At 38.8% G+C, this 13,823-nt stretch overlaps 1 protein-coding gene across 9 annotated transcripts in view; it reads right to left on the reverse strand.

The window, feature by feature from the left end:
- CFAP20DC (CFAP20 domain containing) overlaps window positions 1-13,823 on the reverse strand; it is a 255,404-nt gene that overhangs the window by 104,608 nt on the left and 136,973 nt on the right. For all 9 annotated transcript variants that reach the window (XR_013542793.1, XR_013542794.1, XM_078388811.1 and 6 more), the window contains one exon: window positions 1,995-2,366. Coding sequence is in view for 7 of the 9 variants with exons in the window: in XM_078388811.1 (XP_078244937.1) it covers window positions 1,995-2,366 (372 nt within the window). In the remaining 2 variants the exon portion in view is untranslated. The remainder of the gene's footprint in view (window positions 1-1,994; window positions 2,367-13,823) is intronic.

Below are 13,823 nucleotides of genomic sequence, written 5' to 3' on the forward strand. Positions count from 1 at the left end.
ACTGGACTTGAAATTCTATTTCAAAATACTGAAATACTGGACAACACCAGCAATCATTACGCCAGACTGCACAGGGAAGCCATTGAAATCCACAAGCACCAGCACAGTTTCAACAAAAAAAGAGGAAAATATGAGGCTCAACAAAACTTGGCTCCCAGCTCTCAAAAATACAACGTGCAAAAGGTCAACGAACTCTACCCAGCCACAAGGACAGGGGATCACTACACACAAAAGACCAGCTAATGACACCCATCAACCACAGGAACAGCTAATCTCTTCTCCTTAGCACAATACACCCACAACAATACACACTAATCACCCATCTACAGAAAAAGACAAAAGCCTATCTCACAGCCATAAATACTGCACTCCCAAGCCAACTACACCAGAGCACAGGTTGCTGTCCTCTGAAGATGCCGGCCACAGAGACTGGCGAAACGTCAGGAAGGACAACCTTCAGAACACAGCCAAAGAGCCTGAAAAACCCAGAACAACCATTTCCTTTATTTTATTTTATTTATTTATTTGATTCATTTGATTTATACCCCGCCCATCTGGTCTACAAGACCATTCTAGGCAGTTGTACACAATGGCTGAAATCCTACTGCTTAGCACAGTAAGTAGCAACTAGATTAGGCTTGTTGAATCAATGGAATTTATTAAGGATCTTGTTCACCAAATCCCCACTGATTCAATAGGACTCCTCCAGCTGAAATTCTCTACACTAAGTAACAGGATTTCAGCCAATGTATTTCTTATGGAATATTCGCTGGGCCACTTAACTTCCTGCAGTAATCACACTTCAAAAAGCTCCAATTTTTAAAGTGTTGATAGGGATTGATTTTGATAGATTACAAATAGGTAACAACTAAAATGAAAAAATCAGTTAATGTAGGGATTTAAGAACAGCTATGTTGGAGCAGATCTATACATTTTAGCAATCTGGTCCTATAATTGCTAATGAGAAACTTACAGAAAGCCCACAAATATTAAGAATATTCTTTCCCTTCTACAATTGCTTAGGGAGCTTTTCCGAGACACTTACACCCTGAGTCTTTAGAAACTTCCTGGGGTTTTTTTACAAGCTGCATGTATTATTGGCTGATTAGTCCTTCTGCCTATGTTTTTTCTTCACTGCTATCACTGTACCAAATGACAAATTGCAATTGGACAGATTGCACTTATATAATAGGAATTTTTACAAGAAGGATTGCCACAAATGTTCTAATCCCAAGTCACCCCTTCAGAAATGTTGATGTATCAATTGTTGATTGATCAGCTATGACAGATGAAAAACATGAGCATTAAAAAAATTGTTTCTATACTATCATAAGTTTCTTTGTTCTTGTCAGAGAAGCAGTTGTATTAGGCTATTTCAGCAATAGCATACAATTCCAACACAATTTACTGTGTTCAGAATCTCTGCCCGGCCAGCTTCTTGTAACTCATGCCCATCCGAATGTACAGAGCCTCACAGAACACATGCAGCTGGGGACTACAATGCTGTCCATTTCTGAACCTGAGCTGAATTACATGGATTTTTATATATGCACACTATTTGTAAGTAGTTGAAAATTAAACCTTGCTTTTGATTTTACAACAATCTAGGGCCTTTCTCTCCTTTTTGCTCCAAATACATACAGTATTGGCTTTAATCAGCCACACAGAATGCCTCCAAATAACTCCGCTACTTTTACATAATAAAAAAGACCCCGAAAGCCATCTCTTCAATGGGTCTATCATGTTTTCTTTAGCATAACTGAAAGGAATCTATTAGGTGAGCAACTATATGCCGATTAGGAGAGTAGGGGCAAAATTCTTGCCAAGAGCATACAAAGCTCTACAATATTCCAACTACAATATTCCAAATGAGGCTCTTTTCAGGGGGAGAATCCACATGTGTGAGTCATAACCCCCCCTCCAAAAAACATGAAGTGTCACCTTTTTCCCCAAACTATATAGAAAGCTGTTATATTTTTCCCCAAAACACTTACAGAAGTCTGGGATATCAGATCTGAATTCTCCTGTGGAATTTCTTTGAGGGATTTTCTACTTATGGAAGCTCTTAATGGACTTCTAATCCCAGACATTTCCTTACAGGGGTCACGTATGCTTCCTGTTGGAGACAAGCAAGAAGTAGGCAGAAGACTTTTATGAATTTTCTTTGCTTTTCCCGCCATCACAGTGGAATCTTCTGTACTTGGCGCTTCTTCGTTGGTTTGCTTTTCCTGTCCTCTGTCTTCCCAGTTTTTAGGACTTTGAGATGTCATTCTGACTGGAATCTCTTTGGAAATAACAGGTTCCGATGAAATTGATGTAAAAGAGCTATTCTGAGCCTCCTGCATGAATTCACTGTAGCTATCGTCCTAGAGTAGGGAAAGATGACAAAATAATATATTACTTCAAGCATGAACTATTATCTACCAGTACTATGGGTTATCCAGCTTTCCTGGAATAGCAGACTAAATCCTGCCTTGAGGGTGGGATAACTTTATTATTATTATTATTATTATTATTATTATTATTATTATTATTATTATTATTATTATTATTATTATTATTATTATTATTATTATTATTATTATTATTATTATTAGTATTAGTATTAGTATTATTAGTATTAGTATTAGTGGTATTAGTAGTATTAGTATTATTAGTATTAGTATTATTAGTATTAGTATTATTAGTATTAGTATTATTATTAGTATTATTGCACAAGAAAAATAAACACTTAAGGGGGAAAAACAGAAACAGGAAACACTGACAATGTCTACTATTGAGAATTTCTATTTCTCATAAAACAGAGATGTAGTGTTAATGAAGCTCCAGCCTTATTTATACCAACAAATGTAAAGATGTCCTAACTGTGACATGATCATTTATTATGGGATAAAACAAATCTATTTCAGTTTCAGAATGATTTCTGTAATAAATGATTCATTCAGATAGTGAGCCATACTGAAATGAAATGATATTGTTTATTAGGAGCTACAAGAGCAAAGCTTTCAGCAATCCAAACACCCTGGAAATGTGAAGAAATATATTCTATTTTATAGGACACTGTCCACATTCAGATGACCATATATTGGTTTAATAAGATAAAAACAAGTTTTCAGCAGTGCATATAGGGCCTTTGTTCTCTCCTTTACATCAACCAGGAAACAAATCAGGATATCTATGTTGTCAGATTTTGGCTTGTTCCATAACAGTTAACCATTATTTCCCACCTTGACGGCATAAGGAAACTATATTTAACTGAAGCTTTTCTGGTTTGTTTGTTGATGCCTGTGGCGATCTCCTCTGAAGCCCCTATTTCCCCAGGCCTTCACGAGGTTCTCGCTCTTCTTCTTTCTTCGCTGCCACCAGGTATTGCTGTCTCAATACCATTCATTAAAGAGACGTGTGCTTTTAAAACTTAAATGATTTATTATATCAGGGAAGCTGACATATGATTAATAATTAATAAGCAAATCACAGGTTGCTAATCACTTGTACTTGCATCAGTTCTACTTTAACTTTAAACTACTACTAACACTCTGTTCCATTCAGAGTTCTTACAGATCTCTAACTCACTCTAAGTTCACTTCTAAGTTTCACACTGTCTCTCACACACAGAATCTCTCCTCATACTCCATACACCAGCCTTTATATCCAGCCTCCTCCCCACTTGGCTCCACCTTCAGTCCTCTCATCGGCTCCTACTCCACTGTTCAGCTGTGACAGACAGGTGAGGGCTGTTCGCTATAATGCCCATGTGCAGGCAAGAGGTCTTTCTTATCTCACCTTATTAAGCTGAGAAAAATTCTCAATTTTTAATAATCATGCTCAGATAAGGTTTTCTTTTTAATTCAGAAATTCAGAAACCTGCAATCAGCACAAGTGATAGTAGTTCCTACACACTCTTGACTGTTGTAAATTTCCACTGCTATATATTAACTTTCTTTACAAATACAGTGGTGCCTGGCAAGATGATTTTAATTTGTTCTGTGAAAATCGTTGCCTTGTGAAAAAATAGTCATTTATTCATCTTGCGAAGCATTGGTCTCGGGGGGAAAAAAATTCTTCCGAAGCATGGTCATAGAAAAAACCGTCTTGCAAAGCACCATAGGGATCGCGAAAACCAATCGTCTTGCGGGTTTTTCGCCCCGCGGGGCAATCATCTTGCGAGGCACCTGTGTAGATTAAAATGTTAACTACAAACCCACTTGACTGCCTCCCTGATACACTCTCTTTCTCCATCTCAAAGTGCAATCTGAGCACAGTCTCAAGCATAGTCTCAGGGATGTTACTTGGAAGGAAGCCCATGGTGTCCAGTGAGGAGTCCTGCCTAGTGTTTAAGACTGCAGCCCCAGTTGCAGTACTTCGCCTTTTCACTGACTATTATTTAAAGTATGAGACATTTAGGTGGGTCAACCGATAAAAATGCTTAAGATCGCAATAGAAACATCAACTTGTTCTGTCTGTGATTCTTTTATCTAATCCCAATTTAAAATGGATAAATAATCCCACTGTGGTGTCTGCCCAGGTCATTAATATTCATATGCTATCTGCATAGACCAATGGGAATGCTGGGGGGGTAGAGTCATGAGATACATGAGGTATATTCTTATCAGGAGAAGGGGGAGTTAGAGTTAGGAGATACAGAGTTTTGAGAGAGAGTTTAGAGAAGGTTTTGGAGTTTGGGCAGGAAAGTGGTGGTTGAGAGTGGATGCAGTAGGATGTTTGTTAAGAGTTAACACTGCTTGAAGTATCTACATCTGTAACAATAAACAATTTCTACAGTGGTGTCTCGCAAGATGAGCGCCCCGTTTAACGATGAAATTGCATTACGATGAACTTTTTGCGATCGCAAAAGCTATCGCTTTACAATGGTTTCAATGGGGGAATTTTGCTTTGCGATGATCGGTTCCCTGCTTCGGGAACCGATTCTCGCAAAACGACGATTTTTGGCCAGCTGATCGGTGATTTCAAAATGGCCACTGGGTAAAAAAAATGGCTCCCTGCTCTTTTCTGGGACGGATTCCTCGCTGCACAGGCAGCGAAAATGGCCGCGCTATGGAGGATCTTCGCTGGACGGTGAGTTTCAAGCCCATAGGAACGCATTAATTGGGTTTTAATGCATTTCCATGGGCTTTTTTATTTCGCATTACGTTTTCGTTCTACAGCAATTTCGCTGGAACGAATTAACGTCGTAATGCGAGGCACCACTGTATTTGGTTCTTTTAAAACTGCCTGGACCTCACTTATTAATAATAGGTAATGTTGATGTAATCAACTGGTGGCAGCTGAGGGGCACGTAGCATGAGCTCCTAGTCTGGTGAAACAAGCAGGGGCCACGTGGGAGCGACACCCACTTAGTCAGGTTCCAAGCACTAAGTGTGGTTATTTATTTATTTAACATATGCTGCCCACTCTACCCAAAGGTCTCTGGGCAGCTTACAACAATTAAAATACAATAAAATATACAATAAAAAGATAAAACAAAAAAAACCCAATTAAAATAGATACTCTAAAAATTGCCATCAGGACCCATCAGTTATAATACTAAAAAAACTCCAACAACAGTGATATTTAAATTGGGTTGACTTGTTTTAATTGATGTAAAAAGAGTGAATACATGACATATGTGGAAGTGCAGATTAATTTAGCAGCAACTATTTTTTACTCTCCCACCAGAAGGCCATTTATTTTAATTTGGATGTGGAATTGATTCTTTTGCATCAATTTGTTATATGTGAACACCTCTGTTGGTGTTAATTTTGAAGAAGCGCCCCCACTGGCTGACTCTCACAGCTATTTGCCCCTGCTGTTGTGTTTGTGTAGTTTTAAAAAATCTGTAACAGATAGAATTTTTAAAAATAAAAAAATTAAAACAGATCTCTCAGCTCTCCGTAGGGCTTGCATGTAAGCTATTTAGTGGCACTGCAACAGTTCTCTTCCTCTTTTTCAGAACTGTGCATGAGACAATAGTTTTTTTATTGCTGCCTGAGGCGGAGCAGCCTTGCTTCCCAGAGGTAAGCTTTGGCAGTCCATCTGCATTCAAGACACAGTACATACTGCTCCAGCCTCCAAGTGGGAGAGGCTACAGAAGGACCTGCTTGGTCCAACCTTCAACAGAGACTCTGAGTTCTGTCCCTAAAGAAGAGAATGGAGGGGCAGTGCCATTTTATCCTCCTGATGCTGCAGTTGCTACTAGCTAAGCACTTACTGGCTAGCAAGCTAGTCAGAGCAAGCAAGTGCTAGCTCCTTTTGATATGAATGAAAAGAATGCACATAGCTATTCAAATATCCTGTGACTGCCACGCTACCTTAAATCGATTTAAACAACACTGTTACATATTCCAAAGTATATCACTAATGTAACCACACTCTCTGATAGCTAAATTCAATTGTTAGACCCAATTAGAGTAGACCCACAAAGACATGTATTAAGAGGCAACAGTGCCACCTCTGCGCACAACTTATCTCCTCAGATGGTTATAAGGATAAAATTGGGGGAGGGGGACAAAGCACACCTAAGTTCTCTGGAGGAAGAGCAGGATTTAAAATGCAGTAAATAAATGAGAACTTTCTCTTTTACTCCTTGATCCCCCCCCATTTCTCATTTGTCCACGTCAGCTTTTTTAGAATACTGACTTTCCCCCTAAACTACCTCTCTCCACTTCACTCACAACTATCACACCATTTTATATGAGATACATTCACTGTGGTGTTACAATACTCCTCCATTTCCCCTCAATCTTGATTTCATTAATACACGGATCTCTATTTTCTACATCTGTGCACACATAACCTCAGAATTTCATTTACCGGTTGAGGTAATACTTTAACATTAGTCTACCATAATTGAGAAGAGTACTAAAAATTGCAATATTACATTTTAACCAACTGACCTTTACCTATATCCCCACATTACCTACCGATACAAATTTCAATTTCTATATACCTCTCATTCTTGGACTTAAAAAAAAACACCCGCTATTCAATCATGCAACAGAGCCAAGAACTTCAATATAGTATGTCTGATTAACTGTAGCATGGCATATGTACACTGAAGAGACTGATTTCCCTAAGGAGGTGGCTCGTCTATTGCCATACCACGTTCCTTGAAAGAACATGCAGATGGATATTTGGACAATAATTTCTGGATACAGAAAATTGATTGCTCTTTCTGAGGTGCAATTTTAAAAGATCATTCTTGAGAGCTACCCACTATGGAGCAGATGGGACCTAGTCCTTTTGTATCCAAATCTTTAATGAGGAAAAGCCAGAGCTAACATGCTCTGTGAAGAAAGGAACACCATATTCATCTAAATGTGAATGAAAAAAGAAGCAGTAAGCTGGGGTGGGGTGGGGAGGAATGCAAGGGCATCACAATGGTATGAGATCATAAATGGCACAGATTTTTAATGGGATTTATTAAACTGGATTGTTGTGCTCTCATTTTTAAATGTGTTTTAGTATTGATTTTTTGACCATTTAAAATAAAATACTTGCTTAATTCTTTTTTAATATTTGTATACTCACTATTTTTCACTTTTAAATATTGTCTTTCTATTGTTGTAGACCATCTTTTGGGGTCTTTTAAGGAGAAAGGTTGGATAAAAATATTTTAAATACAGTACATAAATAATTTACTTATCAATTGTGGATAAGAATAGGATGAGAATCCAGACCCAATCATAAGACAGATCACCACCATCAGAATTGGTCAGATCTGGCACCTATGAAGCGGAAGAAAAGGTGAAGCAAAAGATTGGGCGGGGGATGGCAAGGTCTAGACAAGAAGATATTTCCTAAATGCTCATATTTGTTAGCAAGCCCAATATATAAGCTTCTATAGTGATCAGGGTGTGCCATTCCACCTGACACTGATCTTAAAAGCGCTCTTGTTGGTCTCCTACACTTCTCTCCATTAGCTATGCTGATTTTTCTCCCTCTTCCAAATACTCCTCATCTTGATAACTCAAGACCCAAGCCAGACCTGTCTGTCCGGAGAGAGAGAGAGATGGTCATAACCACACTGATCTTACTGGACAACTGTTTACATTTTAAAAAGTACAATATGTCAGTATCAGAAAAAAATTTGGTCCCTGCAATCCTTGAGTCAGTGCAACTAAGTATACTGAGGCCACTGCAATAAGGAATAGTCATCAACCCCAACATAGATCTCTTCTTTATTGTCAAGGCAGCTATGTACAAAATAAAGATGTAAACATGGAAGAGAGGTTGAGATATACATCACTTGAAAGTTTTCTGGCAAAAGTGGAAATAATTCAAAGAACAAAATTTAGGATGTGACCACATAGGGAAATGGATCACATTTTGGACTACTTGTGGAGTTGTTGTTATGTGATGTCAAGTTGCCTCTATGAATGAGTGCTCTCCAAAATATCCTCTCAACAGCCCTGCTCAGTTCTTATGGTTCCTTTAGGGAGTTAATCCACCTCATCTTTGTTTTCCTCTTTTCCTGTTGCCTTTCACCTTGCATGTAATTATTGTCTTTTCCAGAGAATCCTGCCTTCTCATGATGTGCCCAAAGTAGGATAGCCACAGTTTCCGCAATTTTGCCTCCAGAGATAGTTCAGGTTTGATTTTATCTAGGACCCACTAGTTTCTCTTTCTGGCAGTCCAGAGTAATGCAATTTGTTGAAAAATACTAGAAGGAACACTCTCAGTCTGAAACTAGAATCTCAAAATACAATGGCCAAAGCCTACAGTTATTTTATGCTGTTGTAACACAGACAGCATGCTTGGATAAAAATGGCCTCAAGTAAAGAAATCACCATAGATATCATTTGTTGTGCACTGTGTTGCACCACTCAGTATGCAACAGATAATGACAATGATAATTTACTAATCTGAGTTAATTTGCCTCTGAAAATTACATAGTTTGCACTGTTTGTTGTTGTTCTGTCATTAAGTCGGGTCTGACTCTTCGTGACCCCATGGACCAGAGCATACCAGGCCCTTCTGTCTTCTGTGCTATGTTTGGGTGGGTATAAATAACAAGATTTTGTCTAACTGTTATTGGTGAAGAAAAGCAGATAGGAAGAATGAGATTAATATTTAACTAGCAAGCCTTAAGCACATTTGCAGTCATTTATATCATTCTTACTGAAACACCAGAAGGTTTTGTATGGCCAGGATAGAGTTGGAAAAAACTAGGGAAAACTCAGGCAGTGATGGAGGTAATACAGGAAGAAATCAGAGCGCAGAAACACCATTGGGCAGGGGGTTGGACTAGAAGACCTCCAAGGTCCCTTCCAACCCTACGGCAATTCTATGAGTCTATGAAAGCAGGACACCTCATTGTATTAATGTCCAGGATAGATACTTTGCGCACACACCCTATCAAAAGTTGTGAATGCTTGTAGTGCTGACCTGCCTTTCCTTACAGGAGAGATGTGAAAGGTGTTTTGGGCACTCTGAAAATGCACTTGTAAATCAGGTAAGGAATCTCTGTGTTGTATTAGACTCAACTTTCCTCCAGGAGAAACAGGAGGTGTGGGAGCCATGGCCTGGTCAGCCTGGGCCAGAAATCTTCCCCTTATTTAGAGAAGGTGGATGTAGCCATGATGATCTATGCAGCTACAATCTTGAGATTGACTATAGTCTAATTGGGACTATGCCTAAAGACAAATCAGAAGCTACAACCAGTACATATTAGCTAGGCTCTTAAGAGGTGTTTCCCGTTGCTATCAATGACTTATGTGTTGCATAAACTGCATTGCTTGTCAGTGGGTTCAATTCAAAGTGTTGGTTATTACCTTTAAAGTCCTACAAGGCCTGGGACTCATATACCTCTTGGGCCACCTCTACCCCACACTAATTGAAGTAATCTGAAGCTGCTCTGCTAAAAGTGCCAACCATCAAAGTTGTTTGGCATGAATGGATTCAAAAAATACATTTTTGTGTTGCTGCCCACGTGCTCTGGAATTCTTTTCTCAAGTCCCTGTGAAGTATGACATCCCTGCAAAGATTCAAGAGAGGGAAAAAGGCAGAAGGCCTTTGGATGCAAGGAATTCCAATTCTACCACTTACTTGGCAAACACTTTTATACAGCAATGTATGTAAGATAAAACTATAAAGGTTGTTGCTAAGTTTTATTGCCATGTTTATGTGAAGGATTTTATTGTTATGTGTGCTACACAGATATTGTTTCTGTGTTGTGTGTGCCTCTGGTTCTCTTTGGACAGAAGAATGGTATATAAATGAAAATAACAAACAAACTTGGATTGCCTCCTTCATTTCCATTGTCCTAATATCCAAAACATCTGACAACGTCTGCATATTCATCAGGTACTTTCCCTGCCATGTGGCCTTTTCTCCATGTCTTTTGCTTTTCTTTCTCTCAGAGAGAAACTGAGGAGGTATGGGACCAAACAGCTATTTTCTTTTTGCAGTGAGATTTCTCAGCATGACACTCTGTCCTCCAGGAAATCTCACAGGATATTTTGACAGGTTTGTTGTCATTTTTTTCTAGAAGAAATGCCAAGCTGTGCAGGTCTTTCACAGAATGGCATCTTCCCCAAGACGAATTCACATGCAAAGGGCAGAACAGCAAACCATGAGGGTTGTTACAATTCCTGTATAGAACAGCATATTTCCTGCACATTTTTTCCTGCAAAGAGAGAAGGAACATCAAGCTGTGTAGGAATGTTATCGTTTCTATTCAGGATTCACCAGAAAGGGAATTAAGCTGTGCAGAATTTGACATTTTTCTGCACAGAAGGGGCAAACCCCAGAAAGATCACATACTCCCTTTATCTTAATATCTGTTCTTTTGCTCAGAGCACAGTGTTTGTTGGTGTGAACAAAAACATGAATCTTGCAATTGATTTAAGCTCAGAAAACTGATTATTCATGTATAGGGAAAAATCCATAATGCATACATGCTGAGGCTTTATTTTTATGCAGGAAATAAACTCCAACGTAAACACCAATTGGGAAAGATTATGGAGTGGCAGATTACCTGTTAAAAATCATGGTGCCATCATGAATGTTTTTATTTCCCTAATTAGTATTTGGCCTTTTCTTTCCAGAGAATAACTGATATAGGAAACTCTTATTCTGATGAGTACAAAACACCGATACCATATGGTAGTGATGCCCAAGACTGTTCAGGATTCATTATGTCACTTTTAATAGACTTAACTCTGAAATCCTAGAATCATATGAAAAAATAAACAAGAGAAACAGGAAGGTCAGAGCTGCTTAGCTATCATGACACTGTTCCCTCAGGAAAATGGGGTGGTATTTTTTATAAGAAGTTTAAAGATTTGTTTCTGTAGTGTAGCTCTGTTCTACTTTTTAGTCAGTGGAATGTACTTCAAATGAAGAGAAATTGTTTCTGTAATTAAACAGAGAGGAGCCAGGGTTAGCAATAAGGCAGAGATGCATAGCAATCCTCATAACAATCTGATGCAATGGTTGATTGACATGACAATCTGCTCATTTTTTCTAATTTACAGTGACAGCTGATGTTTTCAGTTAAGTTGTTGCTGGCTCTTCAGTAATCTTCAAGCACAATATTTTTCACATTGCCAAAGATTAAAAACTCTTAATCACAGGCACACAGCTGCCACCCATGCTTTTTAAAGGATAAAAAGTCAAGGGTTTATTCCTGGCCCTCATCCTCTACAAAAAAAGGCAATCATGTTTCCAACATGTTATTGCAGTTTTATTTGTAATATATGATGCAAACCTAAAACAGCAGGCATGAATTAGTCAAAATTAACCCTTCCTTTATACAGTACATTTAGTATTGGGGTAGTACCAATTGGCAAGGAAATAAAAGATATAATGCAATAGTATTTTAACATATAAAAACTGAGAACCATTTAACCCAAGCCTCTCTGTTTAATATACTGGCTGAAATCCTGCTGGTATAACTACGCCTGTAGAAGATTTATGATGTCATCAGCAGGACTGTCATATCAGATCTGTCCCCTGCTAGATCTGTCCCCACAGCTCCTATGCAATGTCTTTTATCACTGGGAAGCTGTGAGAGAAGCAGGATGGGAAGAGGAAGTTCTTAATTACCAAAAACCACTGCCACTAGCAATATCTCCCCCATGACACTGATTTTCAGTAATTAAAAATGTCCTCCTCCCACCCTGCAGGTCCCATGGCTTCTCAACAAGAATTTGATTACATGGTAACCGTGGGACAGAAATAGTAGGTAAGTGTTTAACTTCTGAAAAATTGCACCTGCTGATGACATCACAGTTACACCAACAAGATTTCTGTCAATGATTTTATAGAACTCTTCATAGTTAATTGTCACAGCTATCTAGTGATATGACTCAGAGATGTGCATTTGGACCCCTAAATATTCAGAATTCACCGACTAGTGCCATAGCCAGATAGTTCTGGAATCCAAATTTGATATTCCTGAAAATCTGTAATAATAATTCCTAACATTCAAAGTCCTGTTTACTTATAGATTAGAAAGCAAAAGGCTAGGTTTCCGCTTGCTAGAGGAAGAAGTTAAAGTTAAACCTATTTCTCAGGCATCCAGGAGTGATTTTTTGACAAATGAAACTTAAAGTTACTCTGGCACAAAGATAGTGGGGGGAGACAACTCAGTGTCTCCTCAATGGTGTTGCCATGGGTTTCCCAAGAGAGGTGGGCTTAGATGAAAGCAAAACCTGTAAATGATGCTTGTCTGCACCAATGAAATCTAGAAGCAGGCACAGACATCAGAAGGTATCTTTTCACATTGGTTCTTTCCAAATGAAAGGTGGGCATAACTGCTTATAAATCTGAAATCATATTATTTCAGTTTTTTTATTTTTCCTTCACTCTACCTAAAATATTTCAGTTTGTTGTTCAACTGAGTTGTACAGTTCATAGGTCTCAAGTTGTACTCAACTGAGTTGTACAGTTCATAGGTTCATAGGTACAGTTCATAGGTGGAAAAAGTTCTGAAATGATTTATCTTTGTCTCATTTTTTAATATCACAGACACTTGCCATTTTAACAGGGGTGTGTAAACTTTTTATATCCACTGTAGCTGCTACTAACCAAATGCCCTTGAGCAATTGATCATCAGCAAGTGTGACCACCTGTATAAAAGCCAAAGTTTTATGTCTGGGGCATCCAGGTGTGTGTTAACATAATGCCAAGGAGGAAACACATCAGCAATGATTGTAGAGAAACAATTCTTACTGCCCATCAATCTGGGGAGGGTTATAAGGCCATTTCCAAACAAATTAAAATCCATTCTACAGTGAGGAAGATTATTCATAAGTGGAAAACATTCAAGACTGTTGTCAATTTTCCCAGGATGGATGTCCAAGCAATTTCACCCCATGGTCAATCTGTGCAATGCTTACAGAAATTTCAGAAAACCCAGGGATCTAATTTGAGACTCTACAAGCCTAATTACCATGCTAAATGTTCAAGTTCATGATAGTATAATGAGAAAAAGACTGAACAAATATGGTTTGCCAGGAGGAAGCCTCTTCTCTCTAAAAAAAGAATATGGCAGCACGGCTTAGTTTTGCAAAGCTGCATATTCACAAACCACAAGATTTCTGGAATCTTGTCCTTTGAACAGACGAGACCAAAGGAGATGTTTGGGCATAATGTACAGTGGTGCCTCGCTTAACGAGTGCACCGTTTAACGAAAAATCCGTATAGCGATCCCTTTTTGGGGATCGCTATACGGATCAGCCCCAATCGCCGCACTCGCTTTGCGACGATTGGGGCTCCGGCGGCCATTTTGGAGCCGCCGAACAGCTGATCGGCGGCTCCAAAATGGCCGCCGGATGACCCGAAATGGCCCCTATCAGAGTTTTCGCACCCTCCCCTTGCTT

This window comes from Pogona vitticeps, chromosome 2 (genome assembly GCF_051106095.1).
Source record: "Pogona vitticeps strain Pit_001003342236 chromosome 2, PviZW2.1, whole genome shotgun sequence".
Classification (NCBI taxonomy): domain Eukaryota; kingdom Metazoa; phylum Chordata; class Lepidosauria; order Squamata; family Agamidae; genus Pogona; species Pogona vitticeps.